This window comes from Microtus oregoni, unplaced genomic scaffold (assembly GCF_018167655.1).
Source record: "Microtus oregoni isolate MIOR12 unplaced genomic scaffold, Mior012 000014F_ref0000157, whole genome shotgun sequence".
In the NCBI taxonomy this organism is placed as follows: Eukaryota; Metazoa; Chordata; class Mammalia; order Rodentia; family Cricetidae; genus Microtus; species Microtus oregoni.
This window is the reverse complement of record NW_024543073.1, coordinates 50,113,404-50,129,679: the sequence shown is the minus strand read 5'-3', so window position 1 is coordinate 50,129,679 and position 16,276 is coordinate 50,113,404. Positions and strand designations below refer to the sequence as shown.

Genomic DNA, 16,276 nt, shown 5'->3' with positions numbered 1-16,276 from the left:
TAGCCTATCTCTTCCAGTGGCCATGTCCTTGTCTCCAGAGACGCACTCTTGATCTCCAGTTTCATCTCTCCCGGAACAAGCCATCTCTATACTTAAAGACTCATTTCTGTGCCCCAAGGTCACTATGCCCTGTAGCCACATCTCTGGCCTCCATGTTCCTGTTCCCACAGACCCCTGCTTCCATGGACCCATTTTCGCTGCTCTTGGACTCCGTGGGCCCACCTTTCTCTAGAGTCCCGTCTTTGTTGCCAGAGTCACACCTCTGTCTCCATGGCAATCTCTCAGCAGTCTGGCATTGCCCCATTCAGATGCCCACCCCATACTCCTACTGTGAACCAGCCTCTGGCTTGTTCTTCATTCTCTAGTTGAGAGGGCTAAAGCAGACATGCAGACATAACGGATGGACAGCCAGCCTTGGGCTGAGAGCCATGAACAGTGAGACCACGATGGCCAATGCTCTCCTCTTCCCTGCTTACCGACCCTCAAGTCCCGGCTTCTTACCCAGTGCTGCTCAGGATGCAGGATCCCCATGGCCCAGAACTAGGCTCCTGCTGCCAGCGCCAGCTGCTCCCTGGCTCCCGGCAGGCCGCTCCCTCTTCCTGGGGCGGCTCCTCGGCTCTGTGCCGCCTCCACCCGCACCCCACTGGCCTCCAGGGGCTGCTCCACCCCATGCATGTCTGCCCGCTGGGGCTGGGAGCTGGGAGTGGGCGAAACCTCTGCTGTTGGCAATGGTCAGGATCACTTGGGCTCAGTTTCTTCCCGCCAAGGACTGAGGTTCTCTGAATTGGTCTGGTCTCTGTGACCCCCTCCTCCCAGTGAGGCAGAAGCAACCCCCCACACCCTCACCCGGGCCTCTTGCCTGCCTCATTAATAAAGTGGATAAAATCTAAACACTGGAAAATGTGAGCATCGCCTAGGGCAGGCTGGGAGGTCTACACACTCTCATGGGGGTGGGGTGGGGTGCTATCCCCATGGGGTTTAAGGTTTGGGAACGAGCTGTGTGATAGGAACCAGCAATGCTGTCTGCTCTTAAGCCTTTGAGGTTGTCACAGGGTGGATGTAGGTGAGCAGCCCGGACCAGGGCAACAGGGAGTCATTCTTGGAGAAAGGGAGGTGGCTAAATGGCTCAGAGGAGTCAGGCTAGCACCGGCATCCTGCTTTAGGGTGGGGTAAGCAATTTGTAGGGCACCTGAACCACATCCTGCACCCACAGTTACAGCCTCACTTTACGTCTTAAGAAGTGGAACATGAAGTCACTGTCCAATCAGTCATGATGGCAAATAAACACTGGATAGCTCCCACCATTGTTGACTTTAACATCCACTCCCTTAGTACCCCCCCAATACAGACCCCTTGGGACAGATGTTTGCCCACACCTTAGCACAGGGTATAAACCTCACTTGACACTGTAAGTCTGTTACAGTCCTAGGGCACACCTCCTGGAGACATTACCCCACAAACCAATGCCTATGGGCACCCAGACCTTGCCCCGCCTACGTCACATAATCACATCTCTAGACACTCTTAAGGCCTAGCTGTTTACTGATTCCCAAACAAGGACACACCAAGACCTATGCACACAGTGGACACAGCTACATGACCACACTCAACACCCCACAGCTCCCTGAAACTCAGAGGACCCAGCCCTTATCCACTCAGCAAAGCCACATTCCCAGCAGCTCCCATCAGAGACATGCAAGACCCCAGTACAGGACCTGAGGCACAGCTGAGCGACAGAGCACAGCCTAGCACGTGTGAGGCCATGACCTCAGTGGTCAGGGATAGCAAGTCACCCTGACAGTGGCTGTCCGTAGGACTTGTGCATGTCAATGTCTGGTATCCAGAGTCCGCATCTCCTGCCTGGAGTCAGGCAGTCAGTCCTGCTCAGCCTTCTTGCAGCATCTCCACTGGGCTCACCCCCAAACATTCCTCCTGGGTGCTGGAGAGGGACCTCTGGCCTGGCTTCCCTCACTCTCTCCCTGCTCTCCAGGTCTGGCCAGGGTCCCACCCCACCCTTTCCTTGATCTTTCTAAATCCTAGGATGAAAAGTACTGTCAAAACAAGCTTGGCAGGTTTATATCCCTGTGAAGCACTGGGCATGGATGCCTGTGTCCAAAATACAACCAGCCTCACCCAGGGTGCTGCAGGAGGGCAGCAGGCCTTGCTGCCTCCACAGAGGTGTTAGCTGCAGTCTCCTCATAAGGGGCACGGGAGGCCTTGGTGAGTGGGGAACCAGGTCTGAACCTCAAGTAAGCCAGAATCCCTACCACTGCCTGGGAGCTTGAGGGCCTCCAGCCAGAGGAGGCGCCGTGGGCCAGCCAACTCTTAATTCAATCTGGAATCCAGGAGATAGATTTCAGCTGCCGCATTCTTTCCCTGCCACCCCTTCTACCCCAAAGACAAACAGTTCCCAGAGAGAGTCTATATCCAAGAGAGTAAGTGGGGTCCAAGAGAGTAAGTGGGGTACAGGAGCCCACTGCCTTGCTCACCCCTCCCTCCGGCACTGTCTAAGGAGATGATGAGGAACCCGGGTTCACAGCAGTGTGCACTCAAAGGACAGGTAACAGAATCCAATTTAGGGGCTCCTCTCAGGGAGCTGCCGAAGGGGGTGGTAATATTCCCTTTACTAGGAGGGTTGTGCCCCATTTCTGCAACTCTGTTGTCAAGAAAGTAGGGAGAGTCAGGCATGGTGGCGCACACCTTTAATCCCAGCACTGGGAGGCAGAGGCAGGCGGATCTCTGTGCGTTCAAGGCCAGCCTGGTCTACAGAGTGAGTTTCAGGACAGCCAGAGCCACATCATCAGACTGTCTTGAAAAACAAAGCAAAAAAGTAGAATAGGGAAACCTAAAACAGAACTGAGGCCCAGGAGACAGGAAGGGGCAGTTTGCCAGCTGACAGTGGAAAGTGTTGGGGACAGAGGTGGTTGGTTGCCCAGTGTGCTCGTTCCTCCCCACATGCTTACTCTGCTGAGGTAGGTGGGGAACCCGCCAGGGGGTGGCCGGCGACCCCTACCAGGCTGGGCACCTTGGTGATCGGAGTGCGGCCAGGACCACAGGCCACTTCTACCCCATGCCATCCCCAGGCTGCTGGGTTATGTGCCCAAGCTGGATGCTCAGGTCTTGGCTGTGGGACCCCTTCTGGAGGTCAAGCCCAGGTTATCTCAAGGTCCAGGTTCAGTTCCAGTCTTAGTAGCGGCCAACCTTGGCATCCCCGATGGCCCCCCAGACATCAAAGACGAATTCGTCGGGGAATGCGAAGTCACCAAGCCGTTCGTCCAGAGCCTCTGCCAGTTCGTCTGGGTTCCTCTTGTCCTTTCCCAGCTCCACCATGGTGGCAGCTGTCAGGGAGGAGAAAGACGGACACAGATGGCGTGAGCGACAGAGGGTGCAGGTTCAACTCAGCCTGGATGAGACCTGGAAGCCTGCCCCCACTCACCCAGTTCTGTGTCTCTGATCCCCATGTAGCTCTCCAGCAAGTCATCCACCTTCTCAATGGCTTTCTCCTCGAAGGCCGACGGCTGTGGAGGGGAGCAGACAGCTGTTACAGTGAATGTCTACAGTGCTGGGGACAGGACCCGGGCCTCACACGCGAGGCAACAGCTCTGCCAATGGACTGCACCCCCAGCTACTTTTTAAATTTATTTATTTTATGTGTAGGAGTGTGAGCCTGAGGAGGTCAGACAAGGACACTGAGCCGAATGCCCTGGAGCTGGAGTTAAGGGTGGTTGTGAGCCACCCAATATGGGTGCTTGAACTGAACCTGGGTCCTCTTCAAGTGCAGCACGTACTCTAAACTGCTGAGCCTCTTTCCAGCCCCAGCATTCAGATATTATTGTTCTTATTTTGAGACAAATTCTAAGTTGCCCAAACTGGTTTTGAACCCTAAACCCTCAGATCTCAGCTTCCCAGGTATCTAGGATTACAGGTCCCTGTCCACACTGGGCTGGGTCTCACATATCTCCTTTCTGGTGACAAGCTCTTGTGGTTTGCGTTACCCTTGAATGTGAAATCCTCCTGCCTGAGACATGCCTAGATGTGGTTTCTGTCTGCATCACTAAGGTCCACTCTGACAGGAAGTTACTAGGACTCCTATTTTACAGTAGGAAAACCAAGTCTCACTTGCCCAAGGAAGGCCCTTGGTTGGGAGGAGGCAGATTTAAGCAGAGGTGTCCAGAGTCCCTTAGGTAATGAGAATGCTGTCACTGGCCCAAGGTGGCTCACTCACCAGATCCTCCACTGTGGCAGGACCCCGGGATCGGAGTCTGAGGGTCCCTCGGCCAGTGCCCAGTTGAGGGCCCGAGCCAGGGTGGCCACCCGCTGAACGCTGGCTGATCATATCTATGGGAATTTCAGCACACAGTCAGTACAGTGCTCAGGCAGCTGAGCTTACAGACACCTCTCATGATCCTTGGGATAGGGGCTGGATTCCAGGGGATAGGACTTGGCATGAATGGAGAGGGGCTGCGGGGGTCGAGCATAAAAGAAGCTAGAAGAGAATCCAGGACAGCTTCTACTTCTATTTGAAGGGGTGAGAGCTGGGGAGGGGTGGGTATAACTACTGGGTCCCAGATCAGTCCTATCTACCCATACCAGGGGCGCCTCAGGCCCATTCCTGAGAGTTAGTGAAGCCAGGTAGAAAAAGCAGCAGGGCATGGGAGTTGTGCAGGGCAGCCAAGCTTCACTTCTCCAGGCTGAGGGGGCTGGCCAGGGTTGGGGGCAACTTCCTTCAGGCTGGGCTGCCAGCCAGCACCCAGTTCTAGGGTAGGGTGGGGCAGGCTCCACTTTGCATTACAGCTTGGGTGCCACCTGCTGGTGGTTCCCAGTACTGCAAGCCATATTTTTGAAGTGTTCAAGGTCATCCCAGTGGGTGGTTCAAGGTTTGCTCACCAAAGGCTTTTCGAGGCTCTGTGAGTTTGAGGGTGAAGGTGCGGCCTCGGGGAAGTTCCTTGAGGAGCCTGGCAACTTCATAGTGCCGACAGCCCAGCAGGCTCTGCCCATTGATGGCCTCAATCATGTCACCGACGCTGATGAGCTGGATGTGGTCAATCACACTGCCTTCCTTGATGCGCTGTGAAGGGGCAGGTGTCAGCTCTGGAAGCTCCACTGAGGTCCCATTACAGACTCTGACCACTGACTAAGGGTGTGCCACCCACCCAGGCACCTTAATGAAGGCATAGCCGGCCCCGTTGTCAGTGATGGTGAGCCCCAGTGCCTCCTCAGACTTGAATACTTCCACTTCTTTGCGCTGCCCCTTAACGTGGGCAAAGATGAAGTCCTCCAGCCCGATCTGGCCTCCCAGGAGCTTGTCCATATCCACTTTATGGGTGTTGAGGGTGCAGAACATCACCTGCAGGGGGAGGGGGACAAGATGCTCGTCCCCTCCTCCCTGGGTCCCCTTTCCTAACACTTGGGATAGGAGGGGAGTCCAGAGACGATACCTACCCCAGGGAATGGTGACACCCAGAACCAGGGCAGGGTCTGCTGGCTCATCAAGTGCTATGAGCAGGACTCCTGTCCTGGTCAGAACTCAGTGAACACTCAGTAAATGCTGGGGATGAATGAAGGAGTCCAGATTCCCACCTAGCCTTCCACCTGTCTCCACTTAATGCTCAGCCCCACTGCTGCTCTCCCTGTGGCTTCTCTGCTTCTGTCTTGGGGTCATGTCCCCAGTGAATCACGGAGAAATAAAAACTGCTCCTGACTTCCAGTTCCCATTGTGCTCTGGGGCACAGGCCTCCTAATGCCTCGTAGAAACCCAGTTATCACTTGTGGTCACCAAGCCTCCACAACCTACCAGGCTGCAGACTACTCCAGACCTGAAGGGAAATCAGCATCTACACCCCCCACATCCTACTAGGGTATGAGCTCTCTCAAGGCCTGATGGGAAACCCACCCCCCACATACCTACTGGGGTCTCTCAAGGCCAGACACGAACTAAGTATCCTGTTGCAGCCATGCTTCCTAGATTCAGAGGTTGCTGGTGATCGAATGCCATCAGCACCTGACCCCCAGTTCACAGGAATGCACAGTACCCCCAGGCCTGTGGCTTGCTCTCAGGCCTGTGGCTTGCTCTCAGGACCACTGTACCTCAGCAGCTGGTAGTCGGAAGGCCTCAGCAATCTTGCCATACAGCTCCTTGACATTGGTGAAGCCCTCGATGCGGCCCGTGGGACTACCATGGGCCAGCTGGGTGTGGAATACAAGGCGAGGCCGGAGGGCAGCAGGAGGTGGGGGTAAGCCCATCTGGGACTCCCCTGCTCCGCTTCCACCAAGAGGCCCAGGCTCCCCGACTCCCAGTCCGCTGCGGCCTGGCTCCGCCTCTTCATTTTCCACCAGAGGTGGCGCCTTTTTCCGCCGCCCCAGTCCCAGTGGCATGAGCAGCCAGAAGTGGGGGCTCGGCCAGGAGACCTGCAGAAAGGGAACTGGGCTTCATGCTCTGCGTGACTGCCTTGGGTGCCACCGTCACCACCACATGGTACCAACACCAGCCAACACTGCTCTGCTTTGCAGAGAAGTTATCCTTAACCAGGGGCCTGGTGCGGGCTGAGGAAGTGGGCCACCACTGAGCCTTAGCTCAGCCCTGACGACACTCATGGCTCCTAGGCACAGGGTTCCAGAATACCTCCAGAATATTGCCCCCAGCCCGTGTAAAATGGTGTTGTATTTGCGCTGTGCAGACTTGGTTAGTACTTGGTAACAGAGCTGCGGCCCCTTCCATACTCAGGAATCAGCTCTAAACTTAGATCTATGGAAATTCTTGTTCCACTCTATTATTTAAGGGGGGTAATAACAAAAAATTCCATCCACATTCAGCATGGTGCAAGGCTCTTCCCGAACCAACCAATCCTCCCTTCCTCCCTTCCTCCCTCTGTGCTGGGGTTAGATTTCGGTCTTGAACATGTGTGCCCAAGCTACATGCCCAGGCTGCTCCTTTTTATTTTCAGACATTTATCTGAAGGATATTTATCAAGGATATCCTTGAACCTGCAATCTTCCTGCCTCAGCCTCCTGAGTGGCTGGGATGTAGCATATGCCAGCACATCTGCCCTGAGCGTGTTCCATCTAGTGGGTTTGATCTGGGCATCCAGAACAGAAGGGAAGATAAAGGGCTGGCTCTACCCGGATGCTGGGGTGCAGCACAGTAGGAAGCCACATGCAGAAGGCCCAGGTCTCTTCCCAGCAGCGGGTACCTATTACAGCCCACATTACCTGCCATGACCTCACTCAGCCCTCCTTCAAGAGCTCCTTTAGGCAAATGGCTCTAGCTACACCCACTTAGGTGCACAAGCACACCCCTCTGAGACAGGCTGGCCTAGAACCTACAACCTCCTGCCCTCGGCTTCTCAAGAGCTGGAAGATAGATGGATACCACATCCGGTTCACTGTTCCACCAGCTGCACTCATTAAAGCTGTGTACAAAAGCTCCCTAGCCTTTAGCTGGGGAGATGGCGCAGTCAGCACAGTGCTTCTGAGGACTGGAGTTGGAGCCTTAGAATTTACACAAAAACCAGACATGAGCTTGCCATGTGCTTGAGTCCCAGGCCAGTGAGAGACCCTGTCTCAAATATCAAGGTGGGAGACTGGCAAGTTGGCGTGGTGGACAAAAGCAGCTGCCATCAGGGCCTGCAGAGCTGAGTTTGGTCCCCGGAACCACATGGTAGGTGTGCACTGTGTCATGTGTACCTACACACATACATATGCACACACACAAAAATAAACACATGCAATAACATAAACACCCCAGCGGATAGCTCCTGAGGAATGACACCCGAGGCTAGCACACACATTTGCGCCGGGAGACGTGTGACACACAGAAGAAACAAAACCCTTGAGTCTCTCCCTCAAAGCACACAGCGCATGGCCCCTGCCAAGTCCCTTGGGACAGGGAAGGCTGGTGAGTTCTAACAGGAAGTAGCACGTCACACACCCGCACAGAAACATTAATTACTGGAGCAATTCTCCAGAGCACTACAGCTCCTGACAGAGCGACCAGCAACAGCTGACACGGTGGTGATGTTACCTCGCTGCATGGGTCTCCAGCGGCAGCAACTGCAGGTGCCTGGAAGAGAATGCCCCCCACAAGCTCATCCATATTTCAATGTATGGTCCCTAGTTGCAGACTATTTTGAGAAGGATTAGGTGTGGCCTTGTGGAGAAATGTGGGCTTTGAGGTGTCAAACACCCATGTCAGGCCCAGTGTCTCCTTCTCTCTGCTTGCTGCCTCTGCATAAAATGCAAGACTGCTGTGCCAGCACCATGCCCGCCATGCTCTCTGTCATGATGCTCATGGACTCATCCTCTGACAGTTAGTAATCCCTTAATTAATGCTTGCTTTAGTGAGTTGCCTTGATCGTGGTGTCCCCACAGCAGCACAACAGTGACCTAAACAGCAGGGACAGACTCTCTGACAAGGTGCAACGGAAACAGAGCAGGAGCGAAAAGCATGGCGGCGCAGTATGGATTCAGACTCAGGCTGTAGAGCTTAGTGGGGAAAGCTCAGTGTATGTAAGAAGACCTAAGTTCAAATCCCCAGGACCCACGTAGCACTAGATGTGGTAATCCCAGCAGGCTTACGGTGAAAGCTGGAGCCAGAATGTTGAGGAGCTTATGGGCCAGCTGGTCTGGTGTGTGGGGGCAATGAGATTCCGCCTCAAACAAAGTCAAGAGGACTGACCTGGGCTTGTCCTCTTACCTTCACATAGGCACCAGGGTACGCATGTGCCCTGTGTGTGTGTGTGTATGTGGTTCAGGTCAGATTTGGTGGCAAGCACCTTTACCTGCTGAGCCATTAAACTGACCCCTGTATCTGTTTTCATCTGTTTTTCTTCCCTTAAAAAATATACTATTAGGCTGGAGAGATGGCTCAGAGGTTAAGAGCATTGCCTGCTCTTCCAAAGGTCCTGAGTTCAATTCCCAGCAACCACATGGTGGCTCACAACCATCTGTAATGAGGTCTGGTGCCCTCTTCTGGCCTGCAGGCATACAGACAGACAGAATATTGTATACATAATAAATAAATATTTTTAAAAAATATACTATTACTGTACATACACACACGTGTGAAGGTGAGTACTTAGAAGGCAGGTCAGTGGATCTATATGACTTCAAGGCCAATCTGAGCTTATAATTTCCAAGACAGCCACAGCTGCCTAGAGAAATTGTCTCACACCCACCCCACCCCACCCCTGCCAAAACAGTGTGGGCTACCATGTTTATGTGTGTGTTTCTGTGTTCACAGAGGTCAAAGGAAGCAACTACTTGGTATCCTCTACCGCTTTCCACCTAGTCCTTTTTTTTTTTTTTTTTTTTTTGGTTTTTCGAGACAGGGTTTCTCTGTGGCTTTGGAGCCTGTCCTGGAACTAGCTCTTGTAGACCAGGCTGGTCTCGAACTCACAGAGATCCACCTGCTTCTGCCTCCCGAGTGCTGGGATTTAAGGCATGTGCCACCATCGCCCGGCTCACCTAGTCCTTTTGAGGGAGGGCTTTCTTTCCTTTGGCTAGTCTGGCAGCCAGCAAGCCCCAGCTATGCTGGTCCTGGGGTCAGAACTCGGGTCCTCACACCTGAGCAGCAGCACCTGTAACTATCTCTCCAACCTGGCCCCTTTTCTTAGACCGGGCTGACCTCAAACTCACAGAGATCCACCTGCCTCTGCCTTCTCAGTGCTGGAATTAAAGGTGTGCTCCAGCGCTGCCCAGCTTTATTTTCTTGAGTCAGGGTCTTGCCATATTGTCCAGATTAATCTTGAGTTCGTGGTCCTCCTGCCTCAGTCTACAGTAGCTTAGACTATCAGCATGTACCACCATGCTCAGCCATTTTACTTTAACAAACACACCCCTGACTAGGAACACTACATCCAGTTGTACAGCTGTTCACTATGCTGCAGACACAGTAGGTATTAAGAGAGCAAAAGGGGTGAACCCCTGCCCACAGCTGCCTGCTGAGCTGTGGCCCTGCTGTGGCCTGTGTCTCTGGGAGAAGACTATCTTTCTAGTTACTTACAAGAGGTACAATAAACTGGCTGGAGCTGACCATCCCCTCCAGAACCGTGTGGTGCTGAAGCAGGGATCAGGGCCCGGTCTCTGACCTCCCACACACAAACATGTGGGACAAGAGTGCTAGGCGGACGTGGACAGCGCAGAGGCCCTGAGGTACAGCAGCTCACACGCAGCACAATTCTGAACAGTGTGGCCAGAGCAGGAGGGGAGAAGACAATGAAGGCAGATGGGATGGAACCAGGTCGCAGCACACAGGTGAACAATCACTGATCCGCACCCAACCTGAGCCACAGGCTCCCTCAAGGTGTCTGATCTGTGACCCTCGAGACACTTGGCCTTGACAACTATCCACAGTGATATTCCACCCTCCTTGCTGGGGCTCACCTGGCCCACGCTGCCCTCACGTTTGCTACGCAGCCAAGATTGACCTTGAACTTGTGATCCTCTTGCCTCACCCTCCTGAGTAGGAACACAGGAGTGCATCAGCACGTCTGGCTCAGTTCATCTCATTACTTTGGGGCAGGGTCACACCAACTGGCACAGGCTTGCCTTCAACTCATGCCCTAGGGACTTCCTGTGTTCTGCAGATTTGCTCTCCTGAGGGGCAATGCAGGTACAAGGGAACCCAGTTGGCTTTAACCACATCTTCCTGAGGGTTCCCTGCTCACTGTCATGCATTCTTCTGACCCTGCAGGCTCTACTCCCACCCCACTCACCTACACTACAGTTGCCTCTGGGTCCTCAGGCGTCCCTTAGCGTCCAGCTTCCTGTCAAGACAGCAGCCAGAATGACCCTATAGTCAATGTCGCCTCGTGCTCCGCTCCGCTTTCCCAGGAATCCCAGTCCTTTAGGGCCCACTACCCATGTCATAGTGCCGTCCCGTCAGCCTGAGGCCTCCTCCACCTGGCTCACAGTTAGACTGGAGCTGTCTTAGGGCCTTTAACCGGCTGCTCCCTCTGCTGTCCAGCACCCTCCCTTACGTCCTTCAGCTGGGAAAGGCATTTTATGTCTTTGTCCACTGTCTGCTGAGGGGAGAGATCTGTGTGTCACTATTGGCATCCCTCAGTATGTGGGACAGGACAGCCACAGGAAATCATGTTGGATGAGTGAGGGCCCTGTGTGGCAAGACTGGCCATCTCCCAGGAGAGCACAAGCCCCACACCACGGACCCCACCCTGTTCTGGGCAGTGAGGCACCACTTGACTTCTCACTGGAGGCTTGCTTTTGCACGTGGGAGAATCAATGGTGCCAAACACCTTTTTATAATGTTCAGTGCTCCTGATTGGCTTGTTAGTGGACTTCCTGTTAACTGTTGTTTGCTGACTTACTCTGTGTGTATGTAGGCATGTCATATTGTCAGCGTCTGTCAGGAAGTGCCTGACTTACTTCTTTCCCTCCACCAGGTGTGTCCTGGAGGTCAAAGCCAGCTCTTCAGGTTTGGAGGCAAGTGCCTTTACTCACTGAGCCAACCCACCTTCTTTAAGATTGTATTTTGCATTATTTGTATAGGTATGAGCCTGCATGAGGCTCTGTGCATCTGAGTGCAGGTGCCTACAGAGGCAGAAGGCACCAGATCCCTTAGGGATGGAGTTACAAGCAGTGGTAAGCAGCCCAACAGGATGCTGGGAAACACTCGCAGCTGCTGAGCCCTGCCTCCAGCGCTCACTGTGCTCCTTGGGCACGTACTCACTCATTCCCACGGATGTGTGGGTGCGTGTGGAGGTTAGAGGTCAACCTTGGGTACTGGTCTTCAAGTGCCATCACTTGGCTTAAAAAAATTTATTGGGGTTGAAGAGATGGTTCAACAGTTAGAGCACTGCCTATTCTTCAAAAAAAACAAAAAACAAAAAACAAAACTTGGGTTCGAATCTTAGAACCCACATAGCCACTAACAACTGCCTCCAACTCAAGTACTAGGGAGGACTTGATATCCTCTTCTGCCCTGTGTGCAGACATGCATGCAGACAAAAACCACATAAAAGTTTTTAAAATTAGTTTGAGGCTAGGCAGGCCAACACAGCAGTTCTAGGACAACCAGAACTACATAATGAGACCCTATCTCAAAGACAAAGAATTTATTTGTGTGCATGTATGTTGTCCCAGTGTGCAGAGGTTGTGGGAGTCAGTTCTTCCCTTCTACACTCAGGTGGCAGCCTTTGCACTACTGAGCCATGTCTCTAGGGTCACCCCTTTTGTACCGGGAATTGAACTCCCAGTCTCAAGTATGCTAAGCAAGCCCTCTACCACTAAGTTATCCCATATTCCCAGTCCCATTTGTCTTTCTGGGGCAGGGTCTGAGCTCTCCAATTAGGCTGGCTGGCCAATGAGCCCCACAGGTCTTCCTGTTTTGTCCCCAGTGCTGGGGTAACAACTGCAAGCATTTCCATGTGGGTTCTGACGGTCAAATTCAGCTGCAGCAGCAAGCACTTTACCAAAGTGCCATCTCCACGGACTACCTGGCCTGCACGGTTTTCTTTTGCTTTTCTGAGGAGGGTCTCCCTGTGTACTATACAATAGCGTCAAATGAAGATCCTCCTGCCTCATCTCCCATGCCCTGGGATAATAGGCTTGCTCCACACCTGGCTGGTTCGGCTTTACTTGGATGATGTTTTTCTTACTGATTTGTGAGAACTCTTTATATATTCTGGGCACTAGTTTTTTACTGGTTCCTTCATCTCTCTGTCCATAGTTCTGTACACCAGTATAGCACACTCACTGGCTACTAGACAAAGGTAAACTCTAATGAATTACATAGAAATGTCCTCTAAAATTATGTCACCACATTCACTAGCAAAGAACAGCGGCAGCATCCCCCTAGTACACAGTCTCTAAATCACCAGTCCTTGTTCTTTTTTGTCTTTGAGACAAGATTTCTCTGTGTAGGCATGGCTGTCCTGGAACTTGCTCTGTAGACCAGGCTGGCCTTGAACTTGGAGACCTGCCTGCCTGCGACTCCTGAATGCTGAGATTAAAGGTGTACACATCACTGCCTGGTTTAAGGCAAGTATCTTAACTCCTCTGCGCTCAGAGGAAACCATGTGTGTTCCTGGGGTGCTCCCCGGAGAACTATTAGGGTGTGTGTTGTGCTGATGCTCTGTCTTTCCTCACTGTCTTGGAGCCCCACACCCCTGCCTCCTTTCTGTCTCTGAACATGTTCAAGGCTCTGGTTTAGTCTAGCTTTTGTGTGCCCTCTGGTGAGTGACACAAGGCATTGAGGAACATGCCATGGACCCCGAGCTGTAGTACAGTGGCCTGGATCCAAGCTCCTTTGCCACTCACCAGTGGCAGAGACAAAGTGAAGTTGCTTAACTTCATGAGGCCCCCAGTTTTCCCATCTGAAAATGTGGCAGAGTTCGTGTCTCTCGGGGTGCGCTGCATGGCACCTGCTCAGTACTTCAGCACACACGTCAGGAAGTGTTGGAAGTGTCACTATTTGCAGTGAGAGACAAAGCTCCAACCTTTCATTCACTAGGAAGAAGCTCTATTGCCGACCCCTCCCCTCCCCCAGCCCTCACTGCTGGATCCTCACAGGGGCTGTACTGTTGACCCACACCTCCAGACTGCTCCAGTCTCTACTACTGTTAGATCCTTCCTTCCCTGGCCCAGGGGCACCCAAGTTCCTAACTTGGCAAGGCTATTCCAGACATCTCCAGGCAGTAGGCTTGCCCCAGCCCACGGGAGCTGCTCCACAGGACTCGGACCTATGAACTTAGCTGTTCATCTCCCAACATCCCAGCTGTTATTTATCTTTGTGTCTTTATTTTTGAAGGTTTTTTTTTTATGCGTATGAGGGCTTTGCTGCATGTCCATCTGTGCACCACTGGGTGCCGGGTGCCTGCAGAGGTCAGAAGGCACTACTGTTAGAGATGGTTATAAACCATGTAGGTGCTGGGAATCGCACTCCCAGCATGCACTCTGTCTCCCCAGCCTGTGTCTCTATTTTAAAATGCAAACCAGGTAGCATCCGTCATCTGTCTCCGACCTCACAAAGGGATCCCACCATATAGGGGAAAACTTGAGAGTGTACCAGGTGCCCCAAACTCCCGCAGACTCACATCTCCAGCTTCAGTCTGTGCCAGCTATTCTATGCTTTGCTCTGCCTGGGGTGTGCGAGCTGCCCCTGCCCAGTGATGCTCTCTGAGAGGCCACTCAGTGCTCAGACAGATCTGTAATGGCTGCCCATGGAAACTTGTGGCCTGTTCCCCACTAGAGTGCAGAGAATTCTGTCCTGTTTTTGGAGGGCAGTTTCCTCCCAGCAAAATACGGAGCCTGGCCCAGTGGCTGCTTAGTCCTTGTAGGTGATGGGGGTGTAGCTCGAGGTAGAGCACCTGCCTGGCATGTGATGCCTAGGGTTCCCCAAGAGCTGAACTGTAGAATGTCCTATACCCGACTGACTGTGGCCCAAGCCCCACCACGACCGTTAGAGAGCTATGAGCACCTCCCACTGTCTGCAGGAGCTGAAGGAAGTGGGTTGGATGGATTTCCGGAGTCCAGCGCTCTCATCCCAAAAAGGGCCTGAAACTTAGCAACCCCCACCCGCAGTCACAGAAAAGCTAAGTGGGAGGAGCAGGAAGCAGGGAAGGGGGTTCCTGGGTCTCAGATAACACCTGGCTTAGGGGACACCACACCTGCTCCCCTGTCGTCCCTCCCTCCTTACCCCCTGCACAGTACTGCTTTGGGGAGGGCAGAAGGCCTCTGATTCATTCTTGAAAAACCGGATCCTGAAGGTCTCATCTCTCCAGTGTTTCCGGGGCGGGGGCTGAGGGGCGTGAACGCGCCGCTCGCCCGGTCTTGGCGGCCGCCGAAGCCCAGCACCCCAGACACCCGACCTCTAAATTCCCAGGCATTTCCTTCGCAGTAGAGTGGACAGGGTGGGTGGAGAGGGGATGGGATTCAAGGACCCATGGTGTTTGGGCCTTGCCTCTCCAGCTCAAGAGAAGGGACGATGGAAGCTGTCTAGTGACCTGTGGGCGCGGGGAGGGATGCAAAACCCAGCAGGTACGGCTCCGAAGTGAATATGGGGGTGGCGGTGTGTAGTGAGTCCAGGGGGCCGATCTCTGGGATTAGTTTCTGGACTCTAAGGCGTGGGTCTCTCACCCCCACCGGCCACTCACTACCTGTGTGACCTTGAGTGAGTCACTTCACCTCTCTGGCCCAGGTGCTTCACTTCTAAAAGAAGTTAGGAGCCCCTCCCAGGAGGCTGTTTTGATTCAATGCAATGCAAAGCGTCTGACGAGAAAGCGCTGGGTCCGGGCTAGCAAGTGGGGGAGGGATCCAAACTATTACTGCGGTTGTTATTGTTATCCGGGCCCGGTGGTCGCTCGGTGTCCCCGCCGGCCAGCAGCTTCTGGGTAGGGGCACGGGAGGGGTCTGGACCCACCACCAACAGGGAGCGTCCCGGGTGCAGAGGGCAGGGGTGGACCGGAGGCCCCTGCCAGCGCGAAGGGTCCGTCCTTGGGGTCCCGTCGCGGCCAGCCCCACCCCGCCGCCACGGCTCCATGCCCGGGAGGCCGCCCCCGGCCGGGGACACTCACCTGCGCCGCCGCCACCCCGCGCGCCCAGTTCGGTCCTCTGGAAACTCGGCCGGGCTTCTCCCTGGACCTCCGGTACCTGGGCGGGGCCGGCGTCCCGAGCGGACCAATCGGCAGCAGCCGCCCGCACTCGCGGCCAATGGGCGCCTCTCGTCGGAACGCTCCGAAGGGATCCCTCCGCCGAACCTCGGCCTCCCCCGCACGTGCGCGCAGTGGTCCGATCTTACTCGGTCTAAATGGCGGCGGGCTGAACCATTACGGGGCTGCGCGGGGGGGGGGGGTGCGGACGGGAGACAGGGCGGGAGATGGCGGTAAGAGTCAGATGACAGGGTTAGGAGGATTGTGCGCGGCATCCAAGGAAGCGGGCTATTTGGGAGGTCAGCGAGGGGGCTGAGAGCAGCCCCCAGCCCAGCTTCCCTCCCAGAGAGACTGATTCTACAGACTGGGCCATAGTGAATGGGGAGGGTCCCGCGTGTCTCTGCTTCTTCCACTCTACACAATAGACAAAGGCAATCGTGCATTCAGTCTTTCAATCTTTAAGTGCTCCTGCCTGGTACCAGGCTCCGCCTTGGCTCTACAGACACGTGGATGGAGAGAACCAAAGAGCACTTTGCAAGCAAAGCTGTGTAAGAAGACACTGTAGAGCATATTTTAAACAGTCGGCTTGTCAATTGAGTACCTACTTTGCAGAATCCCTAGATGATGACCAACCAGTGCAGGCCTCTACTCTTCTACTCCCCCCCCCCCAT

At 54.1% G+C, this 16,276-nt stretch overlaps 1 protein-coding gene across 1 annotated transcript; it reads right to left on the bottom strand.

Annotated features, from left to right (window-relative positions):
- Positions 1–1,441: 1,441 nt before the first annotated feature.
- Positions 1,442–15,682, bottom strand: Gipc1 (GIPC PDZ domain containing family member 1). Its single transcript, XM_041663725.1, has 7 exons — positions 15,531–15,682; positions 6,088–6,408; positions 5,162–5,347; positions 4,888–5,068; positions 4,226–4,338; positions 3,437–3,518; positions 1,442–3,338 (listed from the first exon to the last, which is right to left on the bottom strand). The coding sequence occupies exons 2-7, from the start codon at positions 6,373–6,375 to the stop codon at positions 3,187–3,189; spliced, it is 1,002 nt and encodes a 333-aa protein (XP_041519659.1). The 5' UTR covers positions 6,376–6,408; positions 15,531–15,682; the 3' UTR covers positions 1,442–3,186.
- Between the last annotated feature and the right edge of the window lie 594 nt (positions 15,683–16,276).